Source organism: Rhagoletis pomonella, unplaced genomic scaffold, assembly GCF_013731165.1.
Source record: "Rhagoletis pomonella isolate Grant_MI unplaced genomic scaffold, Rhpom_1.0 Rhpom_scaffold_00003, whole genome shotgun sequence".
Taxonomy (NCBI): domain Eukaryota; kingdom Metazoa; phylum Arthropoda; class Insecta; order Diptera; family Tephritidae; genus Rhagoletis; species Rhagoletis pomonella.
The window spans coordinates 90209259-90226707 of record NW_023458557.1 but is presented as its reverse complement, the minus strand read 5'-3'; the positions used below and the strand labels follow the sequence as shown (position 1 = coordinate 90226707).

Below are 17449 nucleotides of genomic sequence, written 5' to 3'. Positions count from 1 at the left end.
TAGAAATTCGGTTTGATATATGCACTTTTTTGTAAAGTTCCGAGATTTGCGTACATTAATCACTCCTATTTTCCTATTCTTCAAACACCAAAAAACCGCTTTGATGAACCAATCCAAAAGTGCAAAAACGGTTCGAACCGCTGAACCGAACCGACCAAATTTTTCATCCGGTTCACGTCCCTGGGACATAAAGTTTTTTTTTTCTTAAATAAGAGCTTTTGTTTTTAAAATAACAGTTGGTTTGAGAAAAGTATATTATTCTTATTTACCGCATTTATTTTACTGTATTTTCGGGATGTACTTGACCGTGGTTTTCACAAATTGAAAAGTATCACAAAAATCGATATATATATGTATGTATATGAACAACTATTTTTTTGATAAAATTGAGATCCGAAAAAAATGTTAAATGTTATTCTCAATTTTGAAATATATTTCGCTTAAGTAAAAAAGAAAAATTATTGATATCACTTCCCTGTTTACAAATTTAGAGTGCCATTGTCCAATATACTGGACGCTGAATAACGGTAAAACTAGAGTTAAAAAAAAATTTGATTGCATTTTTAAAATCAATGACCCAAAATTAGCCGGTAAACAAATATTCGGATTTTTAGCTTCAGCGGCTGATTTTTTGTACTAAGAGGGTTAAATAAAAACGCCATGAAAATCACGCTTGCGCCTTTGGTTGCATATGCAAATTAAATGGCCGAGCTCAGCTGTCAAAATCCAAAATGTGCAAGAAAGATAAGAGACAAAAGCAAATAGGATATAACCCAGTAAGAATTAAAAATATAAACCTTTTCATAGGAAATATGTATTCACTGGGTTTGGTTCTCGAGTTAAGGTCCCATGAGCAGGGGCCACAATTCGCTCTTGTGCCCCTTCCATAAAATACCTGCTAAACGAAGTTCTGCACAAAAATACTTTCTTCTTCGGCGACACGGAAATGAGAATTCTACTTAGTGAGGGTTATAATCCGATGAGCGCGGCCGTACCCAGTCTACGCAAAAAGAAGGTCTGCGCTAAAATACTATCATATTACTATTACTACAACATTTTCATATGGGGCTCTTTATTAAAAAAATAAAAACCATAACGTAATGGTTAAATTATGATTTTTATTATTAAGATCATAATCGTTTGGTTCCATGGTGATTTTGCCTCCAGAAAATGTGGCTGAAGATTAACAGACGCGAAACAGTTTTGTCGAACAACCATTCATCTATATAATGAACATATAGAATTCGAATTTCTAAAGCAGCATTTACACGAGACTATTTTCTAAGCGATTCGAAATCGCTTTCAATAAATTTGTTTTGTGAACTTTCTTGCCAGCCAACCAAATTCAAATTTCAAAAAAACGCGAATAAAAACCAAACTTAGGCGTTTAAAGTGTTCTACAAAAATGTTAAGCCTATAAATTTATAAGGGGTCGTCGAAGAGTTAAACCTTCTACGGATTAATAAGAGCGCTGTAGAGAGTTTAATCGAAATTGGGTATAAATAAGAGCCCTCAAATTGTTCCACAATGTTATTTACATACTCATCATTTGTTTGCAACTTAAACTAACTGGGGTTAATGTCCTGATTTCGAGAATGCAAAATTTTTCTTAATATAGATTCCGCGTTAAATTATTGTGCGTTTAGATTAACCCGATTTTGCTATGTGTTCATCATAACGAAAAACAAAAAATTAAATAAACAAATCAATAATCTATTGTATATAATACTCAATTCGGCTGCTGCATTGCAAAATATTTAAACTAAGCTAAATATAATTACATATAAAGTTACATGGAATTTTATAACTGCTTTACACAAATACATACGTAGCCATTGTATGTATGTACTCATGTAAATGTACATTACTATAATAGTGTACAACATGTTGTATGAGTAATATATGATTTTTTCGATTGGAATTGTTCATTTAGCGCACATCGGGCGCATAAAATAAACTGAGCATTTTTGCGTTACTTTTCACCCTTAATTACTTATAAAATAAACTTGCTTTCTTAGAATTACACATGAAGTTAAACATCGCCTTTTGTTTCATACGCTTCCGTCTCTCGAACAACAATATTTAGCTGCCTTTGGTGTAGTCTAACAGATACATTGTTATTCATTTCTTTCTTCTTTTTTATAGATTTCAAACCAGCTGAATTAGTTCATTGCAAAAATATTAAAAAAAAAAAAACCTGCAACGCAATGCATCCCAAATAAAAGCGATTTAAAGCTGAAAATTCCTTGCCTGCGGCTGCCTATTTGCGCCCATGGACCGTTTCACGAAACGTAGCGGCGATGGACGGCTGCCACTATTCTCACCACGCATAGACTCATCTTCTAATTCAGCTTCAACTGATGTTGAGCTACCACCATTGCCACCGCCAGTGCAACAAAAACGATTTTGCGCCAAACGTATGCTACGTGTTAGATCGATAGTATCGCTATGTTGACGTAGTTCAGTTTCAGCTACACGCTCCATATGTTTCCACTGACGCACGGCCAAAACAAAAGCATCGGTTACATTGCTGGCAGCCTTCGATGATGTTTCGATGAGGCTAGTAATGCCATTGTCGTTGCACCATTGCTCCACCTCTTCGTAGTTAACTTGACGATATTTGGGTGCCATGTCCAGCTGCATGCGTTGCCATGTAAATATAATTAAAAATTATTATTATTTTTTTTAATACGACATTTCCCTACCTTATTACCCACGACAATGAAGGGAAACTTGTCCGCTTTAACATCGGCATAGTTGAGAAACTCACTACGCCATTGCTTCAGCCCGCGAAAACTATCACGATCATCGATGGCATAGCACAGCATGCAGACGTCAGAGCCGCGATAGAAAGGTGTGCGTAGCGCGCGAAAACGCTCCTGACCAGCTGTATCCCAAATCTATAAAAAAAAATATACGTAAAATAACAATTATCATAATTTATTAATAAAACTGCATATTTATAATGGCAAGCGCGTATTTGGCGAAAAACTTATCTTTTTATTACTGTAAAATTGGTCCGATTTGATAATATGTGTTTCATAAGCTTGTGGGAATTTTTAGTTGATTGATGCCAAATGGATGGTTAGTTTCAAATGTGCATTAATTTTCATTAAAAGTGCTCCTTAATTTATATAATTTGTATGAATTCTTATGAAAATCATTCAGTCACGTTGCATATTCTTATTCACACACACACATACATATATGTATTCACAAAGAAAAATGTGCACAAACTTACCTACATATCTTGAGCTATTAAACTGAAAATTCAACAAATAAATTCATAGAAATTCGTAATTAAAATATGTATTTACAAATTTAGATAGTTACGTGCATGCATACATACAGTATCGGTCATATCTATAGCACGCCATTTCAAAGTGATATTGTGTGTCACTTATGTTGATTTATTGACTTTTAAGAATTTTCAATTAAAATATAGTTCATTCTCAGACAAACCCGATACAAACCCAAGGTTAATAATTTGTAGAAAACTACAAAAAAGTGCAACAAATTTTCACATAAATTTCAAACTTTTTTCTCGGAAGTGTTAGAATTTTTTTGAGTACACAGTTTTTTAGCCCCTTCAATTTTAGTCTAATAATGTGCAAATTTGAAATGGCTACGAATTACGAAAAAACTGTGTACTCAAAAAAATTCTAACACTTCCGAGAAAAAAGTTTGAAATTTAGGTGAAAATTTGTTGGGCATTTTTGTAGTTTTCTACAAATTGTTACACATGGGTTTGTATGGGGTTTGTCTGAGAATGAACTGTATTTTAATTGAAAATTCTTAAAAATAAATGAATAAACATAAGTGGCACACAATATCACTTTGAAATGGCATGCTATAGATATGACCGATACTGTATGTACATCTTACACCTATCTATGCAAGCCATGCGATTACAAAACATTAGTTTGCTAATAAATGCTAGTCTTTGTCTAACATATTTCACAACATCTTTCTGTTATAAAAATTATATATTAATTATTATTATTGCTCAGTAGGATTCTAGGATGTAACGTATGTATGTATTCAACTTCGTAAGATAAAACACGATAAATTCCGAAAACACCGAATAATATCGAAAAACTCCGAAGTATACCGAAAAAACCAATGATAAAATATTTCGAAAAGTAAAATGCGAAAAGTTCCGAAAAATCTTAGGGAAAAAAATTTTATATTCTAACAGCCTGATTCTCTATCTCGAAACGAGCGTTCGTCTCGTCCAAACACCCGTTTGTTCGTGTATTTGTACTACTTAACACGAATTCGTTACCCTGGCGATAACTAGTCAATAACAGCTGATTGTTATGTGACGAAAACGTAACACGAATACGACTTCAAATAAAGAAATAAAGTGTCAAATTCAAACGAAAGAATTTTTGCTATCGTGTGAGCCGCTAAAATGGATATCTCAAGCCAAAAAGGCAAGAAATAATCGAAAAAACATTCGTATTATTATAATTAATTGTTTAGTATATTTTACAGTGCTTCAAAAACTTCCAGTGCTCAGTTCGATGTGCTGGTAAAAGAGCTGGAGAAAAAATCCCGACTTGGCAAGAGGCGCCCCAATGTTTGGTGCGAGTAAGAGCCTGGTAGAAACTACAGTGGAATGAATTAGCCAATAAATTAAACGCACATGGACGTCCACAAAGAACAGCTACCGAATGGAAAAAGGTAACTCCTTTTTATAAATAGTAAATTGTATCAAAAATTGAGCTTGTAATGTTTTTCCAGATTTGGGCTGATCTTAAAAGCCGCACAAAGAAGAAAATTGCGGAAAATGCGTCCAACATGCATGCCACAGTTGGTGGCCTCTGAATCCGCAATTCGTGTTGGTCCGAACGTTCGCTTGCAAGAAATGCTATTGCTTGATACATTTTTAAATAACTCTATTAAAATATTGTATTTTTGAACTTTAATACACATAAAGTAAACAAAACAATTTTGACAGATCTTTTCGGGCGAATAACGTAATAACGTAAGGATGGACGAAAATTATCATTTGAGATAGAGACTTCCGAATTCAGACGATTTCGTTTGGACACGAATCGTTGTTCGTCTGGCTGTTCGTTCGATATAGAGAATCAGGCTGTAAAGCTCCGAAAAACTAGCAGTGTCAAATAATATCCGCATGCGCTGAAAGATACCGAAAGATCCCGAAATATAAAACAACAAGAAACCCGGGAAGATTTCGAAAAGTCCAGAAAGATCCCCAAAAATCCCTAAACTGCGAAGAATATCGAAAAAATTCGTAAGGTACGGAAATATTAATGAAAACAACTCGAAAGAAAAAACATGAAGCACCGAAAATTCCGAAAGAAATTAAAAGTTAAGATAAATTCCGAAACAGCTTAAGGAAGAACAGGAGCATTCCGAAAACTGCGAAAAAAAATCCATGAGAATTCCGGCCACTTCCAATAGTTAGCGAAATCCACATTACAACCGACGAAATGATCCCGAAAAATAGTAACTATTAAAAAACCTTAAAAAACTAGCAATGTCAAATACCGTCCAAAAAATCGTAAACCGTTCCGAAAACTAGCAATGCCAAAAAACACTACATGAGCAGAATTTGTAACGCAGTGACAAGATTTTGCTGCAGATGGTAACTGCAACTCTGTCTACGCATTAACAGGCTTTGAACTTCATCAACAGTCTCTTGGTGAATGAACACAATGCCTGTCTGTACACTTTCGAGTCAAAAATTTGTTTAGCTTACGTAAAGTTGGTAGAAACGTCTTCCCGATGAACAACAAAGCTGGCACTGCTTGCTGAATAAAGTGTAGAGTTTGGTCATTAAACTACTCTACATCTCTCTCCTGGACCAGTTGCTGAAATACGACGGATACAATGTTTACCGTCGAGATCGCGAGCGAGATAATGGTGGTGGCCTAGCGTTCATTACGCATCACACCGCGCAGTATCGTCTCATAGAAGCAGGCATCGACCGCAGGGATACCATCCTATGATGTCAGGGTATTACTATCAGGTCAGGCGTTGTCGAGCTCGAAATATTTAACGTTTATATACCCCCTGAAATAGGTGCGCTCTTCAAAGGTGAAAACCAAATGGTAATCGGTGACTTTAACGCGTACACCGATCTTTGGCATGGAATGATCGTAGGGCAACTCTATTGGCTAAGCCAATACGCGATTCGCCATTCTGCAAAATGAACGACAACGCACCCACCAGGATTATGGGCATCAGTTCGATGCAGTTCGCCCGACATAACAATCGCAAGCGCTGGTCTGATAAACCGCATAACGTGGCGACCTATGCTGATCTAAGCATCAGACCATCTGCCCATAGTCATCTCGATTGATAAACCTGCCGCCTTTGCTTTCGCGGAACACCGAACCTATATCAACTTCTCTAAAGCTGATTGGAACGGCTTCGCGTAAGTTACTGAGAGTAGGTCCTCTGTCCTCCCCACACCAACCAATGTTAACGTAGGTTAGCGTAAGTTCCGCAGTGTTGTCGCTGCTGCTGCAGCCCGCTTCATTCCTGCCGGATGAGTTTTCCTGGCGAAGCGGCTGTTCTAGCTGATAAGCGCGACAACCTTCGTCAGGCCGTTCCCGGAAACCCCCGCAATAGGGATCTCAATACGGAGATACACCAGCTTATGAACGTACATAAGTGGAAGAAGTGGGTAGAGCATCTGAAGACTTGCAACTTCAACTCTGGTGTGAGCAAGCTTTGGTCAACCGTGAGCTCACTTTCCAACAAGACGAGCGTTACAGAGCCGAAATCTCTTTCAGCGACCGCGCTTCTTCGGACCCGGAGCAATGCGAGAGCTACTTTAGCCGATAGTTTACGCTGCATCCTCCGGCGGACAAAGTCAAACGCCGAGTTACCAGATAGCTGCACAAACTGCCATACCTAGTACGTTAAGACGAAAGCCTCCAAATCCATAGGACCCGACGGAACATGCATCCTGATACTGAAAAAATTGGGTCCTGCAGGATTAAACTACCTTACCAAGGTCCTCTACACCGGATATCTGAAAAATGGAGAGAATGGTCCCACTGCTCAAACCCGTGAAACCGGACAACAAGGGAGAGTCTTATCGTCCGATACCCTTTCGCCGGTAGCGAAGACACTTGAGGCCTTGCTACTCAACATGGGTTTCCTAAAATACACAGCAAAATAACCGCTCCTTTGAGAGAACATTCCTAGTAGTGTTAGATCTGTCGAAGGCGTTTGATACCGTCAGTCCACGCTACCAGAAGACATTGAGGCTTCCTCTCTTCCACAGGGACTCAAACGGTGGTCAGTGAATTATCTGAGTGGTCGGCATTCGTCAGTAATTTTTAGTGACAAAACTAGCAAGCCAAGAAAAACTAAATAGGGCGTCCCACAGGGTGGTGTCCCCGTTACTGTTTAACTAACGCCCTCATTGCGAGGGTCGTGTCGAATGCTGTCGTTTTTCGAGACTCGAATCTTATGGAAAATTTCACGTCATTGCTTAAAATTTCCACTCGACTAGTGTATTAAAACGGAAAAACTTGGCAGCACTGTATAGCTTTCGACGATTTTGTCGTTTAATTATTTCAGCAGGACAGTAGACAATGCCAATGTTGTCGAATCGTACAATTTAGTCTAATTTACGACCTACGCAATGAGGCTGTGATATATTTTAAAACTCCCGCAACCACCAGAAAGAGTCTCGATTGTCACTTATGCTGGAGTGGAATTGATAACTCTGTTCGAAAGAAAACTGTTACCTCTCCGAACTTTCTTGCTTGCTCACTGCAGGGAACCTTACCCTCTCCCCTACAAAATCCTTGGCAACTCTTTACCACCTGGAAAAGGAGGTCAGACTACAGCTGGGAGTTCACGTCGATGTTACCTTCGATGGTCTGCTTTCCTTCTCGGCGCATACAACCGCAATTGTCAATAGAGTACAGAGCCGAAACAAGGTCCTCAAGTCGTTAGTCGGCAACACCTGTTTACAGCTCAATATAAGTTAATCTTTTATAATTTTTCTTCTACGCTATAAAATGGTTTATGTAAAATTAACTAAGAATAGCATATTCTCTATGCTGTGTAAATAGGCGAAATTCCAAGCAGTACCGAAAATATATCACGTGTAGAATATGCGGTCCAGGAGTGTCATTTCCAGTGCCGCAACCACTGGGTGGTAGGAAAATGCTAGTTTCCAAGCCGGCTCTTATAGGTTTCTCTACGGGCAGACGATCTGAAAGAACGAGATCCAGAGTCGCACTGTTTAATCGGATGGAAAGGACTAGTTGTCATGTCGAACCTTTTTATTTCACTTATTATTGGCGATCTGAACGGACGAGACCCAGATTCACCCTGCTTCCTAAGTCTCCCTTTAGTTGAGCTTGACGACAACGATTGAGAGGCAAGCCGATCTAGGCCGTGCTAAGTAGCCGCTAAAACAACAAGTACAAGGAACACGAACATGTATACTTAGACGGCCACAAAAGCGAACACGCATGCGAATGTGATCACGAACACGAAAACGAACGCGAAGACGAATACTAAGACGAAGCTGAACACGAATACGAAAATGGCGACGAAGACTTTTGATACGAAAACGAATACGAAGAGGAATACGGAAACCACGACCGAAGGGTAGACCGAGACGAATACGAAACCGAAGACGAAAAGGGGACGATTAAGAAGCTGAAAACGAGGAACACGAACGAAAACGAAAAGCATGAGAAAAAGCGAATTGCAATTACGATTACCTTTATCATTACCATTATCAATAATATATTCATTACCATTGCTCATATCATTACCATTACCAGTAATAAATTCATTACCATTACTATTCCTATTGCCTACTATAATAAAATAAAACTCAGAAAACAATTAGATATTAAATTTGTTTTTTTTTTTTTTTAATAAAACTTAAATAATAAAAGCCAGTTTCGCTAAAGGTAGTCCAAGTTGCACCGAATATATCGGTTTGTTCCTTATGCGAACAGCATTTTTGAGTTGTAATGTAAAAAAAAAAATAATCATTACTTGCAGTCCCTGGTAAAAAGCCATCAAATTAGCTTTTAAAATTTATCTGCTCTTTAAACACAAATGGCCTTATTCATAAAAAAATAAAGTAGCTTTAAAAAACGTTTATAAACTGAAAAATTTATGAGAACGTCACTTTATAAAGCTCTTTAAACCTACTTTATTTTTTGTGAATAAGGCCAAAATTCTTTTAAAAGCTATTTGAGAAAACGGCACTAAGGTTTCGGTTGCTATGCGTGCGATACGAATCTTGTTTTGTCTCAATGAAATCGTTAGAACCAAAGTTCGTCAGAATCTAAATAAACAACACATGAGAGTAATATTAACACCGTTACCTAAAAAATTAATGTTTACTTATGTATTTATATGTATGTATGGACACATAAGAGAAGCATCAACAAAAGCTTTTACTATTATAATTGCACACAAATGGCAACAATTGCGCGCTAATAGAATACAAAATTTCCGGCAAAAAGTAAACAAGAAATCGCCTATAATATCTACCATATGCATGTGTATACTATTTGCATATGTGCAAAAAAAGTTACATTACAATTTGTTGCCGGCTAGTGAGCTAGATCAGCATCTGGTGATCGGATATCGTCAATACCCAAGCAATTGAGAACATTAAAGGAGGCGAGCCGATGAAATAAAGCTATTTCGTTTTTTTTTTATTATTTACAACTGAATTCTACTAATTTTCCCAGGAAAAAAGTGCACGTAAAAGCAATGAACATACCAACGCAACATAGCTAAATGCCATTTTTATTGCACATTAACAGCTGACTTTACTGATTGATGAGTTTGCAAATTTATTGATTCGCCACGGAGTCAACTTAAACGCATACGTACATAAGTACATACATACCTATGAACGAATAATAGGAAATAGTTAATTTAATTGAAAAATCAGCTAATGAAATCTCTAAAAAGCAAATAAAATACTCGTAAAAAGTCACTATGTAGTTTTAATAAGTTCCAAATGAGTTTTATTCACTTATTGTACATATTGGGTTTTCTTTTTAATAGTACATAAAACCTTTTATAATTTATAATATTCCGTGTGAAAATTTAAACAAAATGAACGCTTGACGTACTTAAAAGTAGCAATTACTGCGGAATATTGCATGCTCACTTTGTATGTTATTAATAGAGAAATAATTTGAAGCTAAGTTATATGTACATAAATTTAAGGTAAAATTACTTATAAGTTTGTTGGAAAAGGCCTTACAAATTTATACATGTAATTGATTAAAGGGATTTTATTTCCAATTTCAGGTGAAATTCTGTATGCGTAAAACAATACAATAATTTTATTAATAACAGATATGTAAGCTTGACCTTCATATTTCTTATAGAAACAAGTAATTTAAAAAAAAAAAATTTTAAGACAAGCTTTTAGGGGTGATAAAAATAAATAAAAATCGACCCCACTCCTAACGGTAAAATTTTTTTGTAAAGTTTTTTTTCCCATTTTCGCTGTTGACTTCTTCAGCGGGAAGTCTGATGAGGAGAAGGAGGTGATCTCCGAAATAGCTATCACTTATACCATTTATAAATTATTGTTAATTTTTCCACAATAGTTTTCCTTAAGAAACGGCTTCAAGCTCAATGAAAAAGATGTATTTTGGAACGAATTTCCATCATCCGTTGTCAAAATTGGTTTGGAGACAAAACCGGTTTCGGCGTTGTGCCATCTTCAGTGACACTTGTCGTTCTCTCCAAAATTGTTGAATATAATTGTTACAAGGCCATAAATAACAAACCGCCAAATAATTATTCACTTAAATTACTTTCGTGAAACCAGCAGTTAGAATAAATTTTTCACACAAGTTTATACGCTTAAATGCATTGTTTTATTTATGTTCATAAAATCAAATGTTTACGGGAGACTTAGCTAATTTGAGTGATAAGAAAAGTGCTTTGCAAAAAAAACAGCCTACTGATAAGCTTAATAACAAAGTCGGCAACAGTAAAGTGAATGTCAGATATGCGCAAAAAAATATATACATATGTATATCAAACCAAAAAGACATGAGCAACATTTTTTAAAAATTTTCCTTTTGATGCAGAAATATTACCAGAGCATCTAGATGTAATTCTGCATCAAAAATAAAATTTGCTGGACACCTATACATACGGTGACCATTCATACCGAGTTTGGCGGGACAGCAACGATTTTGAGAAAGTTGTCCCGCTGAATATTTTTTTAAAAGCCGGCACGTATACATAAGTGACACGACTTTTTAATATTTGTACCGCTTGAATCACGATTTTCAGTATTTTCTTTATTAATTTAATAGAAGTCTCCGTGCACTCTAGCCCCAAAACCATTTTTCGGGCGCGGCAGTAACTTCATTAAGGGAGCCATAAACAAAGCCATCCATAAACATCCTTATTTTCTAGGATCTATGGTTATGTTTCTATCATTCTTCCTTTAATTTTGTTTAAGGGTTTTATTTAGGGCTGTGCGATTAATTGATTACTCAAAATTTTAATTAATCATAAAGTAAATAACTCAATTATTCGATTAATTGGAAATTATGATTACTCAAAAGTTCAGTTACTCGAGTAATCAAGATTTTTGATTAACCAAAAACAAAAATATTTGAGTAATTTGCTTTATGATTAATCAACATTTCGAGTAAAATGAGTAATCAACATTTCAACTCTTTACATATGTATAAAGTAGTTAAAGTTCCTTGATACCTTGAAAACAACGTTTCTGTTTTCAAAAATGAAAACAAAAAAATTTTTTCATATACAGAATGTAAAAAAGAAAATAAGCATTTTCCAAAGCAAACTCTTTTAACGAGCAAAATTATTTTTTTGAGTAATCATATTTCAAGTAACTCGATTAATCATCGTTTTGAGTAATCAAAATCTTGATTACTCGAGTAATTGATTAACCGAATAATTGATTAACCAACTTGCTCGAGTAATCGAATAATCGCACAGCCCTAGTTTTATTATTTCTTTGTTAAGTTTGTTGTTTTTTTTAAGGAAACGATACAAGCGTGAATTTAGTGAAATTACAAAAAATAATACCTGTTTCCTACAAAAATGCATGGATATGAAAAATAAGTATAAGCTACAGTGGGAAGCAGTGATGATTTTTATTAAATATGTGCAAGAATTTTTAAGTTTATATTTTTTTGTTATATATCTCATAAAAATATGGTTCATGCTTTAACCAAAACCATATAAATCAGACTTCATACAAATTATTCATTAAAATGTTTAGCTTTTTGATCTGATTTTTTTAGAATTGTTGTTGAGTATGCAGTTTTGTACCCAATTAAATTTTAGTTTAATAAAGTGCAACTTTTAAGCGGCTGAAAATCTCGTCGATTTTAGAGATTTTTTTTTTTTTGTTACGGGTTTTTGCACTTTTTCCATACAAGCATCGTATAAATGAAAATGCGCAACACTGTTTGCAAAGAAATAAAAAAATATATACAAATGTCAGTTTTTATAAATTGCACTTGTTATATAAACAAGTAATTTTTAGCAAAAAAAAAACCGACTTCAACTCCCATATAAAATATATATATATATATCTCATGATCCACTGATCGGATCGGACTACCTTTCCGATGCAAAAAGAATTATCGAAATCGGTTGACGTGGTCCAAAGTTATGCGGTAACATACATTAAACAAAAAAAAAAAAAATATTCCGACGAACTGATAACCTCCTCCTTTTTTTGGAAGCGAATGGCAAAGAAAAACGTTTCTTTTTCCACCAAAAAGTAAAAGCACCCATGCATGGAAGACATGTAAATTCAGGAGCAACAAAAGTGTGGAAAAATAGTAGTCGTAGCATTGCCGTTGAGATACTTCACCAACCTAAAAGAGGTTAGATGGCCGAAACAACAGCCCTTGGTCTGGTAAAACCCGAGCCGTTCCGGAACGAAGAACAACAACAACAAAATCGGTCAAAAAGTTCCTAAAATCGAGTCCCCAATGAATGAAGTACGAGTTTTAATGGATGAAAATTATTATTAGGATTAGGTGTCATTTCACAGCGATTAAATAAAGATTTTGTAGTAATTTCATGGAAATTGAAGTGAAAACCAACTCAGAAATTGATATTTTTTCAATCTAAATTATCTTTAAATCCTGACCTGATCCCACCAAACCGCGTACAGACGCGAACTCTACACAATCAAAATAAGTTGACGTGTCTCGGCGTTTAGAGGTCATATTCTTACATTCTTACAGGGTGCAGGGTGCAGTGGATCGACATTTTTCCATTCTGTTTCAATTATGTATTTGAGTTCTTGTTGTTGTGATAGCGGCTACTTAGCTCTGCCTAAATTAGCTAGGCGTACAACTGTTATCGTCCAGCTCAACTAACAGTAGGCCCAGAAAAGGTGCTGTTTCGACGGGATCGGGCCAAACGGAGAGGGTTGTTAGTTGTGTGGGTTTGAGGGGCATATGAAGAGGTGCTTGGTGTCATGCAGGGAACTTTCACCTCCCGGAACTTCCTTGTGTATAGCGGGGTCTAGAATGCATAAGTACTGGTTTAACTTACAACAATATCTATAAGTGATTTGGGTTTCCGAATATTTAAAGAACTGGTTCTGGTGAGTCCGGTTCCAAATAGAACCGAGAACTTGGAATAAAATACATGAAATTGAATTTAAATACGCGTTTTCCACCTTAGTATCTCATTTAAAATAAAGTAATGTTTCCACTTAAAATATGATTTTTTTGTTGTTTTGTAACAGCATATAGTTTTTGGGGAGTGTTGCTGGAGTGACAGTCCTTAGCCAGATATATGTAAATCTGGGTTTGATTTTTTCGATGCTCTTTTTACGCAGAAGAAACTTTTGAGGAAGAAAAGTAGCATAACATTGAATTCAAAGAAAAAAAAAGTCTAGGTCAACTCAGAAATCCATTATATGTATGTGTACCTACTTATCGACTGCCGAGTGGAAGATCGACCTATCTCGGAGGCCAATTCGAAAACGTCCTATCTCAAAAAACTTTTGAAGAACGCCCTACGTGTCGGCCGCTGTGGTGTAGTGGTAAGCAGTGCGCGCTTCAATTCCGCTGCGCCTGGGTTCAAGCCCTGGTCAAAGCAACATCGAAAAAAATATATAGAAAAAAGGTTTTTTCTTAACAGCGGTCGTCCCTCGGCAGGCAATGGCAAACCTCCGAGTGCATTTCTGCCATGAAAAACAGCTTCTCATAAAAATCAAATCGCCGTTCGGAGTCGGCGTAAAACTGTAGGTCCCTCCGCTTTGTGTGACAACATCAAGGCGCACGCCACAAATCGGAGGAGAAGCTCGGCCAAACACTAACATATGTGTAAGCGCCAATCTATTATTATTATTATTGTATTTATACATAGTACATACCGTCGCCTGGGTAAAAGATTGTCGAATGTTAGTTTCGACAGGTTGTGAGAAATCGCGATCGAAGTTTGGAATGCAATTTCTCAAAAACGCGAAGATAGATTTTCTCCAAAATCTCTGAAAATGTTACTATTTCACAGAGTTCTTAAATTATTTAATTTTTAATGTTTATTGTTAATGAGTTTTGAGTTTATGAATGATTTTCTTTAGTAAAATTTTGTCATAAGCGTCATTTGTCCACAATTTGGCAGCCACTTTGTATGAAATACGACAAAATGTGATCAAAATTTCTACCAAATTAACGACACTTTTTACTCAATATCTCGGAAACTAAAGGAGATATCCAAAAATGGAGAACGCCATTTTTAAGATATTGATTAGTTTAATACGACGAAATTATTGAAAAAGTCGTAGTCAATATTTCGGAAACTAAAGCGGATATCTAAAAACTGATAACATCAATCAAAATACCTTATTTCGAAATATAGAACTGCATATAGAACTAAAAATCGTCAAAATGGCGCTTACGACAATCTTTTACCCAGGCTACGATACATATTTAGATTTGATCTAACCCTGGTATTTGTGTATTAGGGAGTTATTAGAATCCAGAAAGGAGCTTTAAAACTATTAAATTCGAATATACACAACTCTGGAATACTTGATTTGCCACTTTGACTTTTATTTTTGCCTGAAAAAAATAATAATATTGGCAGGCTCTAGGTGTGTATTTGGTTAGAGTATTGGTGTTTTTGGTTCAGTGTGTTAGTGTATTTTGAATAACCCTGCAAACCATTTTTTCAGAGTATTCTGAATCGTAAAGAAATTTTAACGAATTCGGAAAGATCCCATCCGAATTTTCTAAAATGACATAAATTACGCACATTTCCATTCTTTTACGAAATTTCGGAAGAAAATCGGTGAAGAAATGAAAATAATGCTGCTATGTGAAGAATTTCTTGCAGACTTTTTTCAGAATTTTCTTTATTTTTCGTACAGAAATTTCTTTACGAGTTCGTGTCAACCACTTCATATAATTTTCTTTGAAGATTCGGAAAAAAATCGGTACACAAATCAGATACTCCTAAAGATTTCGTTAAGATTTCGGGAACTGTGGTTTGCAGGGAAATTGTAATAGAAATAAAAGAAATTGGAATAAAAATGAAAGACATTAGGTTTGTTCGTCGAGCAAAAAATTTGTACGAATTTGTACGAATTATCACGATTTTTGCCCAAATCGCGTTCGTGCAGACCAAAAAATTATCCAACACTCAAAAATTGTGAGAGCAAAGTGACAGTTCTCTTGGAGAGAAGTTGCAAATTCTTGCTGGAAAAAATTTTGCCAGCAAGAATTTGCAAACACGAAAAACATGTGGTTGTGGCGCATGGTTGCATTTTTGTCTACAATAATTTGAATAAATTAGTTCGTTAAATTTAAAAATTTATAAACACGAGCGATTTTTTTTATGAAAAAAGGAAGTAAATAATTGTTGATATAATTAATTTAGTTAATTCCAATGATTTGAACTTAATTCGGCTGAAAAAAATGGTATTCGCAATCGGAATGCAATTGCAACCAGAGTCGATTTAAGAAACCCGACAGCTAGTACGATGAAGAAATTGAAATGTATGTTAAAGAAAGTCAGAACAACAAGAAATATACATGTATATCCTGTTTTTGGCCATCCGAAAGAATTTTAAAAATTCTATAAAAAATTGTTTATGTTTGAAATGCAACCGTGGACGCCAGCTGGCAGGGAAACTTGCAAATTCCTGCAAATTTGCGTTCGTGCAGAAATTTGCAAGTTTCTCAACATGAGAGAGAATTTGAGAGAATTTTTTCTTACTCTCTGATATTTTGAGTGTTGGATAATTCTTGCTGGATTTTCGACGAACAAACCTATTGTAAAAGATAAGAGCACATACCAAAAAACAGGTGATCTCAGCTGTAGGCATTTTCTGGCAATCAGCTGATAGTGTTTTTACTTATGAAACTGTACGATGGGCATAACAAGGAAGAAGTGATTTCGCCATTTCTCTACTTTGAACTGCGACTGAAATGTCAACTCTTAACCCTATACAATTAACAACTCTAATTTTTTAGTTTAAATTTTCAATTGTGAGCTGTGCTACTGATTTTAAATACCCAATAAAATGAATAGGATTTGCGAGCGGTGTGCTGTGTGCGGCAAGAGCCAGGACAACAAACTTTATTGTCAAGTGAAGCGAAAAAGGTGGGCGAATAGCTGCGGTGTTTCATTGGAATACTCTTCGTGTGTGTGCGAGAACCATTTTAGGGCCAGTGACTTCATATTTGTTGCCCACTGCAACTGAGTATTTCTAAACGCTCTCGTTTTTTCCCAGGCACAATACCTCTACCTTGCGATTCCCCAATGCTTCAATTATCCCAAGATTCGTCGTACCTGAGGTGTCTGTGGGGACGAAGTTGGGGTACGGTTTAGTACGTTGCCGATCTATTTCGAGGTATTGCGTCCAAAGGGGTGACCTGATCCAAAAAAAAATTGCACACACATGTAGCAAAGGGTCTAAACATGATTCTAACACCCACTTTTGTAATTTTTGGTCACTAATTTATTTACAAATTGGGTTAGAAATATGCCCTTTTTTATAAAATTCGGAAATTAGCGTAAATTTATCACTCCTATTCTCCTTAAAGCAGGCACTTCAGCAATATATTTTTATATTCTCCTTCACTTTACACTTTACTCGATGAGTTATAACTTTCTTTATGACTTTAATATTAACCAATTAACCACAATTTATTAAATAAAAACACCTTCTAAATCATGCGTCTGACTTTGGTTGCATATGCAAATTAAACGGCGGAGCTCAGCTGTCAAACTCCAAAATATGCAAAAGAATGAGAGACAAAAGAAAATAGGATATAACCCTGTAAGCATTAAAAATATACACACAAAGGAGAATTCTACTGCCTGAGGGTTACAATCCCTAAGTGCGGCCGAAGGCCGCCTACGCAGAAAGTTGTTCTGTGCAAAAGGTGTTCAGCCCCCCTTCTTTGGCAACACAGTAAGGAGAATTCTACTGCCTGAGGGTTAT

At 35.8% G+C, this 17449-nt stretch overlaps 1 protein-coding gene and 1 long non-coding RNA gene across 2 annotated transcripts in view; one reads left to right on the top strand and one right to left on the bottom strand.

Moving 5' to 3' along the window:
• Nucleotides 1-287: 287 nt before the first annotated feature.
• Nucleotides 288-17449, bottom strand: part of LOC118735748 (ras-related protein Rab-9B) — an 18765-nt gene continuing 1603 nt past the window's right edge. Inside the window, exons 2-3 of the mRNA XM_036465694.1 lie at nucleotides 2706-2900; nucleotides 288-2637 (exon numbers count right to left, since the gene is read on the bottom strand). Coding sequence (XP_036321587.1) covers nucleotides 2230-2637; nucleotides 2706-2900 — 603 coding nt within the window. The 3' untranslated portion in view covers nucleotides 288-2229. The remainder of the gene's footprint in view (nucleotides 2638-2705; nucleotides 2901-17449) is intronic.
• On the top strand, nucleotides 3813-7335 carry LOC118735752. The gene is made up of 2 exons (XR_004992636.1): nucleotides 3813-4686; nucleotides 4747-7335. It is a non-coding gene; the product is annotated as an uncharacterized LOC118735752 (long non-coding RNA).